We start from the raw sequence: 13,825 nt of genomic DNA, 5'->3' as shown, positions 1-13,825 counted from the left end.
CAGCTCTGGCTCACACTCTCCCATGAAGGAATGTACGGATCTACAGACAGGCAAGGAGAGAGGGATCAAGAGAGGTTAGAAAGAATGAGGGCAAATGTGTGATTAAACAGCCCAAACAACAAATATTGATTAATAAGGACTTGGCCTGGAGGCAATAAATGCAGTTCAATATCCGAATAAAACAAACCTATGCAATCATCCAGTGTTACAGAGGATCTAAAGGTTGAAATTTCTCAGGTTATGTTGACAGTGTTGTCGTGTACAGACCCATCACATGTCTCTGAAGTGAGGGTTGGCAGTCATTGGCTTTCGGTCATCATTTAACTGGTTTGAAATGAGCATGGAGGTCCATTCTTTACTTCGGGAACACCTTAAGTATCTGTCATGAACATATTCGAAAAGCAAGGTTCACTTACTTGACCTATACCTGGAGCTTTTGGACATAGCCTATGTGGTTTGAATGCCCCCTGTAATCAATCAATCAATCAATCAATGAAACTTTATTTGTATAGCACCTTTCATACATAAAAATGCAACACAAGGTGCTTGACAAAGGATAAAAACAGGATAATAGAAAATAGAACACAACCACACAGACACACACAAATACATACACCCACCCATAATAGTGCAAAATAGTATGCAACCACACAACCCCACATACACACACACACACACACACACACACACACACAAACACACACCCACCCCAACGTAGCTGTCGGTATAATAACATGGCAGGGCACTGAGGAATCAAGAGAGGAAAAAAACAGCCATGGGGAGCTCATCCACACTGCAAGGGGTCGCAGCCCACAGGGAAGGAGGACTTCAGAATGTTTCAACATGTCACAAGTTATTCAGTGAAACTTGGTTGGGGTGGAAGAAAATGTGAAGATTTCTGTTTATTTATTTCAGATTTTCTTTCACTTCATTGTTCAGTATTAACAAAGATACAGACCAGATTTTTAAAATAATTGCGTGCCAAACTTTTACTGAAGAACAAGCACCAGCTGGCCTCCAAGTGTTAAGAAAATCTGGACAACATTCTTGGTCATAAACTGTGATTGAAAGCAAATCTGTAAGCTTCTATTTCAGTTGTCAATTGTAAGAGTACAACTTTTTTTGAAAGTATTGTTCCCCCCCACCACCACCACTGATTAGCAATGAAGCCTTCATCCTAATTATCCTGAACCTCTCCTCAGCTGACCGGGAGTAGACTGTGGACAGAGGGAGTGGCAGCAGCATGGAGATTAATAATAAAGAGCAGCAAGAGTTGGAGGAATTGAGGTTAGGCAGGAGATGGAAACAGGTAGAGGAATAATATATATATATATATATAAAACCACACACACAGGCACACATATATATAGAAGAGAATGAGTAAGAGGGCGGGAGGCAAAGGCTAACCTTTTGACACAGCTGGAGGCACAGAACAGAAACAACATAAAGATGGAGAGGGCATATTGCATAAGGAGAAGCTGAATGTGAGGAAATAGTTGCAGTGCTGAGAATAGGATATTGTTCTACTTGACTGTAAGATAGATTGAGGAGCAAGGGGATGAGGGAGAAAGGCTTTAGGGGAAAATGAGGAAGCTGTAGTTGATAGTGCATACAAAAGGGAACGCATTCAGCTCGATGACATTAAGTTAGATCACTCAGTAATAGAGGAGAAAATGAATAGCGGAGGGCAAGAGATGGAGGTGAGAGAGGGAAAAGAGGGAAGAGTTTGAGGAGGAGGGTGGTGGAGAAAGAGGGAAAGGAGGGGAAGAAGAAAAGGAGGGTTTGAGGGAGGGGCGAGAAGAAGAGAATTTGTCCTGGCACTCCAGAAAACGACTCTGCGGGTGTAAAAATAATCTACGGTAGCCACCTGAGAGGCTGCAGTGTCACAGTGCGTCCTAGTTTAATTTAGACCCAATGCATATGACATGATTTTTGCCAGATTTTGTCCCAGTTAAAGTGTTCTACTGTATATTAGAAGACTAAAAATCTCACTCTGGAGTTGTTGCCAGAGGTGTATTCAGAGCACCAGCGTGTTCAAAAAAAAAAAAAAAAAAAAAAGTCGAGGACAGCAACTTTTCTCTCCATTAATTGACATTTGTGTACGTTCACCTTTGTTTCAGCAGACATGAGGAACCTCTTTTTATAGTGAAACATTTATCATTGTGTCAGATGCTGCGTAATTGGAAATTAATAATGTATAATTATAATGACTGCAAATTTGTAATTATAGACCATTCTCCACTCTGAGGCAATGATATGAGAGGGTTAAACATATACATGTCTGCAGGAGAAACATGTGAGGTTTCAAGGGCATGCACCCTGTGCACAAACCACGCAAACAGGCACGTAAACACATATAAGCATGAAGAAAATGGCATTTTAGAAAAAGCAGAAGCACAAAACAGACTGCCAGTCTCATCTGTCAATCTCTCACGTCTTCTTTGTCTCCTTTTTATGGCTTTCTTAGTCCAGATAACCTTTTCCCCAAACACTGTTTCTAACTAACAGCTTGGATGGCCAGTTTCTCACACAAACTGTCACAAACTGAAGTGTGTTAATGTGTGAAAGAGAGGGAGAGGTGATCAAAAGGGTTCTCAGGATTTTCTGTCCTGAAATCCACATTTTCTGTTAAATGTTCCTTCAAAGTTCTTGAGATAAAATGAAAGCCCTTTATGGTGAAATTTGAAAAGGCCTTTTACATCTGAACATTATCAATTACGCCAGTATCTTAAAAAACGAGTTCAGTCTGGGGCTGCTTGATCTACTCCATTACAGTAGGTCAGTCTTCTTTTTTCTTTGACTTGCCAAATGCTATTTTGCGATAATTGTATAAAAATGGAGACCAAAAGTTTCGAGTCAGCTAGCCTACCCCAGGCTTTCTCAGCACTGAACGGCTGTGTTTCTGAAATTATAATCAATGATACGCGCTGATAAAAGGAAAACATGACTGGGTTGTGGAGTGAGAGTCAAAGAGATTTACTGCAGACTGCCTTAGAAAAATAGATATATATTATTTCTGATCCCACAAGACTCAGTTCTGATTATGCACAGTAAAATGTCCTGATAAATATTACAGTTATTCCAGAAGACAATGTGAATGGACCTGAGTGTCTTAAAAGGCTTGGTCAGATGGGCTTTTTATTTTCAAAAGAGTCAACAATCTGCTCAGAACACTCATACTAATGCCTAAAATACTGTTTGTTAGCTCTAAGCCATAGTTAAAGCTTGTATTTGAACAACCAGCTTCTGCTCCTCTAATATTTCATATTTTATAACCCTGATTCCAAACAATTTGGGATGCTGTGTAAAATGTAAATAAAACAGAATGCGATCATTATCACAAAGACAATATATTTAATGTTTGACCTCGCCAACTTCATTGATTTTTGTAAATATGTATTTATAAACAAGTTTGGACAGGAGCAACTAAAGACTGGGAAAGATGTGAAATGCTCCAAAAACACCTGTTTGGATCATTCCACAGGTAAACAGGTTGATTGGTAACAGGTGATAGTATCATGATTGGGTATGAAAGGGGCATCCTGGAAAGGCTCAGTCGCTCACAAGCGAGGACAGAGGGAGGTTCGCCACTTTGTGAACACATGATTGTATGAAGGAAATGACTACATGGGCTCAGGAACACTTTGTAAAACTGTTGTTGGTGAGTTCATTTGTGAATGATTGCTCTCTCTTTTATTTATGTTTACACAGAGTCACAACTTTTTTGGAATTGGGGTTGTACATCAGCATTGATGCGTCTTTGGCTTCCTGTCTCTGCAAAATGAAATACAATAGAAGTACAGTCGTTCACTTCATTTACTAAGCATCATTTTTATTACCTCCTCTGCTGTTTTTAATATGTCTCAGTGATAATTCCTCACACGAGGCAGCTCAGTGGCTACTGCTACATTTTAGGACATCTAGGCAGGTGCCATGTCTCCTCTATTTCAAACAACGTAAATATTACAGAACCGGTTTGACAGGTTACCTAACTGTTTCTGTGCGAGGTGTCAGCTTTACTGCCTCTTGAGGTGCTTGGGACAGATAGAGTACCTATAGCACCACAGGACTGCTGCTGTTCACAAACACGACATGTCCTTCAGTTTGTCGAGGATGCTTATAGCGTCACGCTTGACATGTTCAGTAAGTGTCCAGATGTGGTAGAACTTCTGCTAACACGTTATATTAAGGTACACATATTCACCATTAACTAGCCGCTTATGTTAGCATACATATTAGTAGCATATCAGGTATAATCCATCACCTCCTCTGACTATTTTTTTTTTCTACACTTAACGCAACTTCTCTCACCCTCTTCTGTCACTGTGCATAAATAGTATGCTGTTAAAGTCATAATTAAAGTCAATTAGGCTGACGTACAGTAGATAAACACAGATACAGCAAGCAGATGCACTTGGACAAATATTTCACACCACACGCAGGCAGCTCAGTGCTGTTGCTGGTTGCATGTTTGCTCATCCAGCCATGGATATAAAGAGTTATATACTTTACTGTTGGTTGTCCAAGCAGCAACATGAGACATCATGTAAACGCACCAAGGACTGAGGTGTTAGATTTAGGCTTGTATCACTTGTATCCAGTGTGCAGCGGCTTTAGCATTCTACATTGTGGCACTTTCTGTACTCAGTTTTTGTGCTCCAGTTCCATTAAACATTTTAAGTATGCCACTTTTGACTTAATTTTAGGGTGTACTATTTTGACAGTTAGTATACAAAGACGTACAGTGCTTTAGCATTTTGCACCAGTAGGAAATGTGATAATGAACATAAACCAAGCCAAACGACAGGAAGCTAAAAGCCAAGGAATGATAACTTTTTTTTGGTGTTATAAGTGATTGTCGCCTCAAACTGACATTTTTTTCACTTTTTTTTCTGTCTTTTTTCAAACTGTGTGTTGCTCCTCCATTTCTCATTTTGAGACAATATAGAGTCCATCAGCACCACACTGAAAATCAAGCAATTCCAAAAAAAAATGCTTGATTTACACGCTGGCATTTTTCAAACATGGTCAGATCTGTATGAAGTAACTGCCGATTGGTATGCGAGGAACAATTTGTGGTTTATATAATATGTGGGCAATATGTATGAAGATGGGCTCAGAAATGGTTATTTCTCTCTATTCTTGGCATTTAATATGCAGTATAATTATGTCAGAAGCTCCTGTTAATCCAGGTCTAACTGGAGATCATCATAGCTCACGTATCTTGACTTTGATTTCGTTGACTGAGGATTCAGTTCATGATTCTTGTGATCACATACAGAGTTTTTCATGGTCTCTGCCTACAGTACATGAGTGATTAACTTGGTTTCTATACCACTAGTAGAATGGATTTTCTTTTAGGTCTTCCTACCAAGAATTTTTGGTTGTTAGGCTAAAATAAAAACAAAAGGTGATTGAGCATTTGAAACAGCTGCCTACAACACTGGAAGTGCCTCCCTTTGGGCTTAAGACCTTTAAATAGCAGCTTAAAGCTCATTTTTTCAGAAGAGCCTCACTTGTTTTGTGTTTTGTTTTTACTTCATTTCTTTTCTTTTTTTGTTCCGTTTTATATATTATTGCTAACACCCCCAAACACCTCTGTATGTTGTCATCCTGTTAGAACAGTGGGAAGGATAAAATGTAGTGACACTCCAGTCATGTATGCTCGTGGTGAAAATATCATTTTACATCCCTTCTCACCCTTCAAATCACAAGTAGTTATTGGATGGATAGATTGATGTTGTGTAAGTTGGTGTAATGATAACAAGGAGACTGCATTCAATTATGTTGTTATTCCTCACACCCCTTTCCCCAATTTCAAGAAATAGGCAATTTGCTAAACAAATTGAAGGAAGATGGTGTTGAAATAATAGCTAAGCAGCCCTCACATTTTGTCAAATGTGTGTTTCTCAAAAAAGTTAACAAATTGAATAATTTCTTCTAACAAGGGGAATGTTATTCATCTTCATACCCTCTTCAACTTGCTGCTGATTGCAAGCATAAAGTGGCCTCAACCTCTATACAAAATCACATAAAGTGGATGCACTCCAATGATTTTGATCAGATTTATCCCCTCTGAGGCCGTTCCAATCACATTAGAAATAAATTTGTATGCCCTACTTTTCGTCCACGGCCGTTTCCATTCAATCCAGCCTTGAAAAATTGCTTTGAATGCCACCTGATGGGTGACTTAATGCATATTGTCGTGCTTTTTTTCAGCAATAAAGTTTAGTTTTAGGCATGTCAGTGTTTTCCTCTCGTTAAATGATTTGTGTAAGGTTGCACACGGTAGGGCTGCTCAGCAATGGGTATTTGACCTTAAATATCCATCTCCTTTGCTTTCTTGCTGTTTATACTCTTAAGCTCTCGTCTGACCCGTAAACAAACCACACACGTCAATAAAGTCGACATGGATTTAGTCATAAGCCTGTTCTGAACAACTACTGACATGTTGTGTCATACACGTACACACAGGGCACGGAAGCAGACACGCTGTGCAGTTGTAGCCAGACAGCTCATTTAGAACAGCCTTCAGTCCTATTCGGGTGAGATTAATTTTAGAATCTGACTAATGTAGTAATTGTCACAGCATGTTAGTGGTTTTTCAGTCCCCTCTAATTCTCATGTTAGTAATTTTTGTGTTGTCTGTCTGTGTGTGTTCTGGCAGTAGGAAAGAAATACTGCTATCTCCCCTGTAAAGCCAGGTAAACAGTTCATTCTGATTCAGTACCACAGGGTTTTGTTTTTGTTAATTGTTTTTCTCTTTCCTAGTGGGAAAGGTATTCTTTTATTGGTTTTATCACCATGGAAGCACTTAGGGAAGCTTTTAGCTTTGTCTTCCTTGACCATTATCTTCTGCCCATGTAAAGCTTCCAGACATCGATTAGACCTGTAAATTGAGGAAGCCAGAAAACAAAACCAATCAAAACTTTGTGAGACACTCGCAGATCTTGGGTATATTGGCCTTTATCATTCCTGGAGATTGTGAGACATGGCCACCACCTCTTGAGCTGTCAAGTTAGGATGAAAGTGAATATTGATATAATTGTGAGGGGACCAGGTTTTCTCACAAACACTTTCAATGCACAGTAATTCTCTAAACAAAGTGCTGTCTGATGGTCCAACAGTGGTTCACACCCCCTCCCTCCACGCCTTTCCAAATTTGGGAGGCTACATCTGATTCTATCGTTTTCTGAAACCAACCATCTGAAAGTCAGAGGCCCATGTCAAACACTGGCCACTGTGCAGAGGTGAGAGAGTAAGCAGGGTGTAACAGGGTATCAGCAACTCTTGAAAAGGCAAGTTTATTTGTGTAGCACCTTTCAACAACAAGGGAATTCAAGTATTTCACGTAAAACAACAAAGTCCTGAATCAGCCTCCCTCCACACTCAACAAGTGTCTTCATCATGCAGCCAATATAACCATTTTTTATGCTTCTTTAATGATTTTTTTTTTGTCTTTGTTTTTACTCCTAGCCATTTACCAGCATCATAACAATCATGGTGTGACACATCCATGTACAAGTTACCCTTTTACATTTCTGAATGTTGATGTCAGAGTAGCAGTCTGTGCATCAGAGAGGTCATTTAAAGGACGGTGTTGTAGCTATATGGTTCCCTGTGGTCTCCCTCTGACTCTCTGTCTGTCCTTTAGCTAGATGGCTCCCCACGGTCTCAGACCATCATGCTCCGCCTCAGGCCCTCTCTGTCCTCTCCTTCTCTCTATCACTGTCCCCCTTTCCTCATGTTTCCCCCCCCTTCATTTTCCTCCTGTTATCTTGCCCCTCTTTTTTTTTCTCTCCTGCTTTTATGTCCTTGAAGAGGTAATGACCATCTGTCTGTCTGTCTGTTTGTCATTTCGTTCTCTCCCTCTTATCGCTCCTTCTCTCTCGCTCTCTTCTTCTTTTCCTCTTTTTCTCTCTTTTCTCCTTCTCGCTGTGTTTAGAATGAAGCTGAATATTTTAATGAAAACTGCTACGTCTGGAGCTTATTTAGATTTCTGATTTTCGACCTCCCCTCGAGCTGATGTGGAGCCTGAGATCCTCTGGCGGCTCCCCTCTTGGGTGTTGGACAGTCCAGCCAGGGTCTAAAGATGACTGGGCTTTAGAAAACCCTGACGGTGAAAATCTGGATGAACATTGTCTCTGTTCACTTCAGTGACTTTTAAACACTGTCAACTAATTTTACTTGAGGAACTTTTTTGTGCAGTGGACAAAGGAGACCAACAATATAAATATCAAACACACAAAAATGTAAGAGATTTTTATTTTTCGTTTGCTGTGAAGGACTGTTTTGAAAAGGAACAAAGTTATTTGTATTATTAATTGCCTCTGTCTTCTGTCTCTTCTCCATCTTCCCCACTGTAATGTCCCCTGACAACACAAGGTCACATTAAAGTGCTGTGTGCTCTGGGGCTCCGCCATAGGACGCACTAAGTTTATCACAGACACACAGAGAAAAGAGGAGATCGCAGTCCTGCATGCACCACATGACAACTTTATTACTCGCACACACTAGCAAGACCAGTAACAAACACTCATAAATGCACATAAAACACTTCCAAACACACGTAAACATTTATGGGAACAGCCAGAGAGTCACACACACACACAAACACCTTTGTATGTTGGCATCCTCTTAGGCTCTATGTGTTGCTTTTGTGGGAATATGGTGCCTTGGATAAATCACTGTTGTCTGCAGTGCCCTGAGTAATGTGTAACATGGTGTCTCATTGCTCGTTGTTTAGGATTCTGGCAGAGAGGAGGCCTTACTGCAACAGCTGAGAGAGAAAGACGAACTGATTCTCAGACTCCAGAGTGAACTGGTAAGATCCTTCAACCAGCAAATACATAATAACAGGCAGGTTTGCTTTTGAATGTGGAAACAAAACAAAACATAATCAGCATTTTTATTGATTTCTGACTTCCTCTTTGCACCATTTGCACCAAAGTCATTTTAAAGCACCAAATCCACTTTTTTCCAGGATTGTTGTTTTGACTGTCATGACTGTCAGTCACTAGACTGTAAATACTTTTTCATCCTCAGTACAGAATAAAATGATCATGTGTTTATTTTGTAGTACTTCTAAGGCAGCTAAATGTATTGAACTGTTGAATTTATCATCAGCAGTTTCGCTGTTTCATAGTTCTGAACAAAATACAAAGAGTTTGCTAAACCAGATTGTCAGATTTTTGCTGTCTTGATATGAAAAACGGTTGATATTACCAACCAGAAGACTGCTTGCTCTGATGACGATCGTTCAGTGATATGCAGTTGTGGGAAATATAAACGAATCCAGTAAATTAAGATTTTTTTTTCCAAAATACTATAAAGTTTTTGTAACTAATAAGAGAAGCAACTCTTAGATTTTGAGAAACGGGAGGTTTGCTCATCTAATTTTATCTCTGTCACAGATTCTTTCTCAGTCTCTGTATTTCTAAACTTTGAGATTAATAATTGAAATAGCTTGAATGTTTTTAAATTATTTGTTTTATGGGTATAAATTAAAGACTAATTGCCTTTGAAGCACTTTTTTTTTCATTCCCTTTTAAACATTTAACAATCCTTTTTTAGAAAGGTTAGAAAACATTTCAAAGAACTGGAAAGTTTCACTTTTGTTAATGAATGAGCCAACCGAGTCTTCCCTCTGGTGACGCTCTGCTCTCACAGCAGAGGAAAGACTGACCAGCAAAGACCACAGAGAGGAAATCAATGTGACAATGGCTTTATAGTTGGCTTAAAGTCACACCATCAATATCACATGGCGTGGCACCAGAATGCCCATCTTTTCCATCTTTGTTAATGTAAACTGCTTGTTCTCGCCAACTTAATGTAATAGCAAAATTACTGAGACTCCAGTGCAGCCAAGAAAGAAGTATAATGTTCTCACAAATTTGTCCCGGCGGACAAGGGGGGGAAGCATCGAGTCATTTCCGTGTTTGGATATTTGGAGTAACCAAATTATTCTCAGGAAATATAGGGATTTACATGCAAAATATACTGTGTTGCCTGTGCTTTTTTTCCCACCCCTTTGGAAGCTCCATTGTTGGATCATCTGCAGAAATGCTCCGTACGGCAACGTTTTTCATCATTTGTCATCTACAAGTCTGTAATTTGTCACCTGTTCTATCAAAGCAGTGTAATACAGACATTATGCCAGGCCTCAGCAGGATAATGTGCCAGTGTTATGGTGCTGTTGTGAGAGATGCCAGTCCAACCCACTGACTTGAGTCTCATTTGGCATCTGTTTGTTTGATCACTTTTTGGCACTCGCATCTGATTTTTCTCTCTCGCCCTCTTTCGTCTCTTGTCCTCTTTTGACTGTGATAACATTCTCTCTTGCTTCCTATCAGCAACAGCTCTCCTCTCTCCTCTTTCTATGTGGGCTATATTGAGCAGCGTCTGCACGTAATGGTGGAGTTAATGCACATTTGTATTCAGAACTCAGACTTTCCCGAGGACCTAAATGGCTCACTCCGACAGCTACATCCACAGGTACCCCAAAACACGGGGGTCTCTGCAGTTACCCACCATTCAGACCTGGAGCTTTTCTTTTTTACAATACCCACTCCAGAAAGGAGCTGTATTAAGTCTGTTGACACTGTTTAGCAGTTCATCTAACAGTAATTTCTCTCTCTGAAATTCATGTCTGCAGGCAATGTGACATACTGCACACTCGCAAAATAAAACACCTTTTCAGTTGCAGTAAATCATTTCTTGTCGTTAGCTCCATTTTTAACAAACACACAGCATCTTATAATAATCTGTAATGAGTTATACATTTATTCATCCCTTTTTTCACAAGGAAATGGAATATTAGTTATAGAAGAAATGTGATGTGTGGCTCAGGTTGATTGATTAGTCTGGAGGCTGCTAGATCTTATATTTTTAGCTGTGGTAAAGATTTAAGATTATCAAAGGATTATAGTGGTGTCATCAAGGAGGTTATTAACCAGAAAAAATTTCCCCTAAATGTGTCAGTTTGATATGTTCTTGGGCTGGTGCACAAAATGGCTGATGATTAAAAAGACAAGTGGAACTTTAGCAGCGTTATATTAATATTTTTTTTTATCAGTCAGACTGTCAAAAATATCCCCAGAAATATTCCCCACACACACTCAACAGCTCTTTCGAGCACTTGGTCTTTTTTAATCGCTCTGTCTGTGTCTGAGATGGGATATATGGGAATAAATAAACATGACCATGAATGAGATAAGTGTTAATGGATATCTGTGCTCAGCGGCCGCTTTATTAGGCACACCTGTAAAATCTAATCTAGTCTAATGTTTTTCTCCCCACCAAACATGGGGGGGGGTTACGTAGGGGGAAGAATATTAAAAACATATTTCAATATAATGTAGTCCAGTTCAACACTCCTGCAAACTACAATAAAAACTGAACATTAGTATCTTTGTGAGGGTGGAATTTACGGCCAAGCTGTTGTGTTGGATCACGTCAGATTTTCCAGGTGTTAGTCAATCTCAAACATATAAACGTCAAGTTGGGTCTGGACCACCAACCAGCAGCCTGCAGTCCGCTTTTATCCTGCAGAATATCAATGAATTGAGAAAATACGTGCATCTAACATTACTCACCAGTGGCAGAGTGATCGGTGATTCACTTACCAGCCCCTGGCAACGAGCCTAAAGGTCCGTAATTCATAGTGCAGCCATTCTACAAATCAGGATATTCTCCAGCTCCATCCTCCTTACTCTGTGGACCCACCGTCAAACCGCTCGGCTCACAGGCTGGCCATTCCCTGGAGCCGACAGCAGCATACAGGCCGGACTACGGGAGAAAACTCCAGAGTTGTTGGAGAATCACTAAGCTCGTCACTTTGGTCTGTTTTTGTTGGCCAGCTGTTTGCCATTGGGGCTCAAATTAAGTATTTTTGTTTGCTTCCTGGGATCCTCAATAGGAGTTTTAAGTTGAGATAAGGACTCATTCATCGGTAGTTGAGTTATGGGTTTTGTATTGAGTGCTGATTGCCTCCTTGACGGAGTTCTGAGAGCATTTTCTAGTTAATGATCTAATTATCATCATGGATTATCCACGTTTTTCAGGAGTCTGTTCACACTGACATAGGCTCGTAAAAATAACATTCATTTTGTAAGAAAGTGAAAATGTTAAACAATAATAATACTAGTCTCTCACAGAGGAAGCTTAGAGAACTTCTGCCCCTGGACACACGTAGTTGAGAACCCCCGCTGTGGGCTGTGGTTTAAGTTTACATTGGAACTATTTCCCATTTTTTATTTAATCTGTATAATTTGAATTAGACATTTTGCTTCACTGTACAGTTCACCTTACCATTGGTCTACTTTGAATTGTGATCAAATACTGTATAATTGGCGACCGCTTCGCCTGATTTCTTTGGGATGGAAGGCAAGACCTTGATTTAAAGGGACGGGTTCGGTGCATTTGCATTTGCAATCTACATTCTTAATACTCAACACAAAGCAAACCTGGCAGCTTCACAGTTCTGGGTGACATGGGTGATGTCAATAATTGGAATGTGCCTCACATAAATTACTGCTAACATACCTTTTAATTTAACGTTTGAACTTGAACCTGGCAGTATTTTACGTGAATAATCCAGATAAAGATTCAAACCAACAGTGTCTTTCAGTACTTGCCGACCTCCACAGTCTACCTTTGGCTCTCAGCTCTGCTCATCCCTCCTGACAGGTCACAAATCTATGGATTAATTTTCACGATGATGAGAAATTTCCCAAAACAGCAAGGAACTGTATTTTTTCTGTGTTGCTAAAATATGAGTAAATTGTAAGGGACTATTTCCAGCTGTAGATTTGATGCAGCAGTGAGTATTTACAGCAGCAGCATGGGGGGATTTAATCAAAATAAACGACAGTGCTCATGTTCATGGTAATGGAGGAACGTGTCTGCCTGCGCTACAGTGTGGCTCATTGATGTGTTTTTAATGGTTTTTGGACAACAATAAAGGTCTATGGCTCAAAGGAATAAGCTATGCTGGATCAGGCTACACAAACAGTACTTGTTAGCAGAATCAAATCAGTGTTGGTTTTGGTCTGTTCATGGGATTTGTTGATAATAACAAAAATATATAATATCACCAGAAGTCTCTCAGTCTGGATGCAGTTTGATCATTCTCTTCTGTTTATCTTTCTGTCTCTCTCTTTTTCATTTTTTTTTTTCACTTCTGCTTTTCTCTCTAACACTTTTTGTTTCTTTTTCTCCCTCTCTTTCCCCCGTTTGGTAACATGGTGGAGCCACCAATTTCTTTCCTCCACATCACACATGGATTCAGCAATCAGTCTTTAGGGCATGCAATTGCTTGTGCATGCACAAACGTGCACAGATTCCTTGAGTGTGTGTGTGTGTTTTCATCTGTTTGGCACTTCTTTCTCTTTTATTTCCAGACATATGCTGCTCGTGTGTTTTTGTGAGAAAAACATCTGTTTGTGTGTGTATTGATAGATGGTCTGATACTAGCCTTTATCCTTGCTGCCTAACCTTATTTTTATTTGCACTGTACGCCCTTGGAACAAAGGTCATTCTGTCATTGCTTCAAATTTATTAAGTTGTGCATTTTGGGACCATTTACTTGTGAACATTTGTGAGGGTGTCTGTGTGTCTGTGTGTGAGAGTCTAAAAGGGATACTGTGCCTGCCGCAGCTAAGTTAAAGTGCAGGAAAGGGCAGCTCATAGCCAACGCTCTCCTTGCTCTGCCTCCGTCTGTAAATCTGCCAGTGAAAACCTATTAATTATCTCCTAGAAGGACCTGCTAGCTGGCTGGCCATCACTATCTGTCACTTTTTATGAGTTTTCTCCTCTCGCTGCTGGT

The 13,825-nt window shown here is 39.9% G+C and overlaps 1 protein-coding gene across 7 annotated transcripts in view; it reads left to right on the top strand.

Moving 5' to 3' along the window:
- ccser1 (coiled-coil serine-rich protein 1) overlaps positions 1-13,825 on the top strand; it is a 119,858-nt gene that overhangs the window by 47,431 nt on the left and 58,602 nt on the right. For all 7 annotated transcript variants that reach the window (XM_076730616.1, XM_076730617.1, XM_076730618.1 and 4 more), the window contains exon 9: positions 8,747-8,824. In XM_076730616.1, the coding sequence (XP_076586731.1) occupies positions 8,747-8,824 (78 nt within the window). The remainder of the gene's footprint in view (positions 1-8,746; positions 8,825-13,825) is intronic.

This window comes from Chaetodon auriga, chromosome 5, assembly GCF_051107435.1.
Source record: "Chaetodon auriga isolate fChaAug3 chromosome 5, fChaAug3.hap1, whole genome shotgun sequence".
NCBI classification, from domain to species: domain Eukaryota; kingdom Metazoa; phylum Chordata; class Actinopteri; order Chaetodontiformes; family Chaetodontidae; genus Chaetodon; species Chaetodon auriga.
The sequence above is the reverse complement of the archived record's forward strand: the minus strand, read 5'-3'. Positions and strand labels throughout refer to the sequence as shown.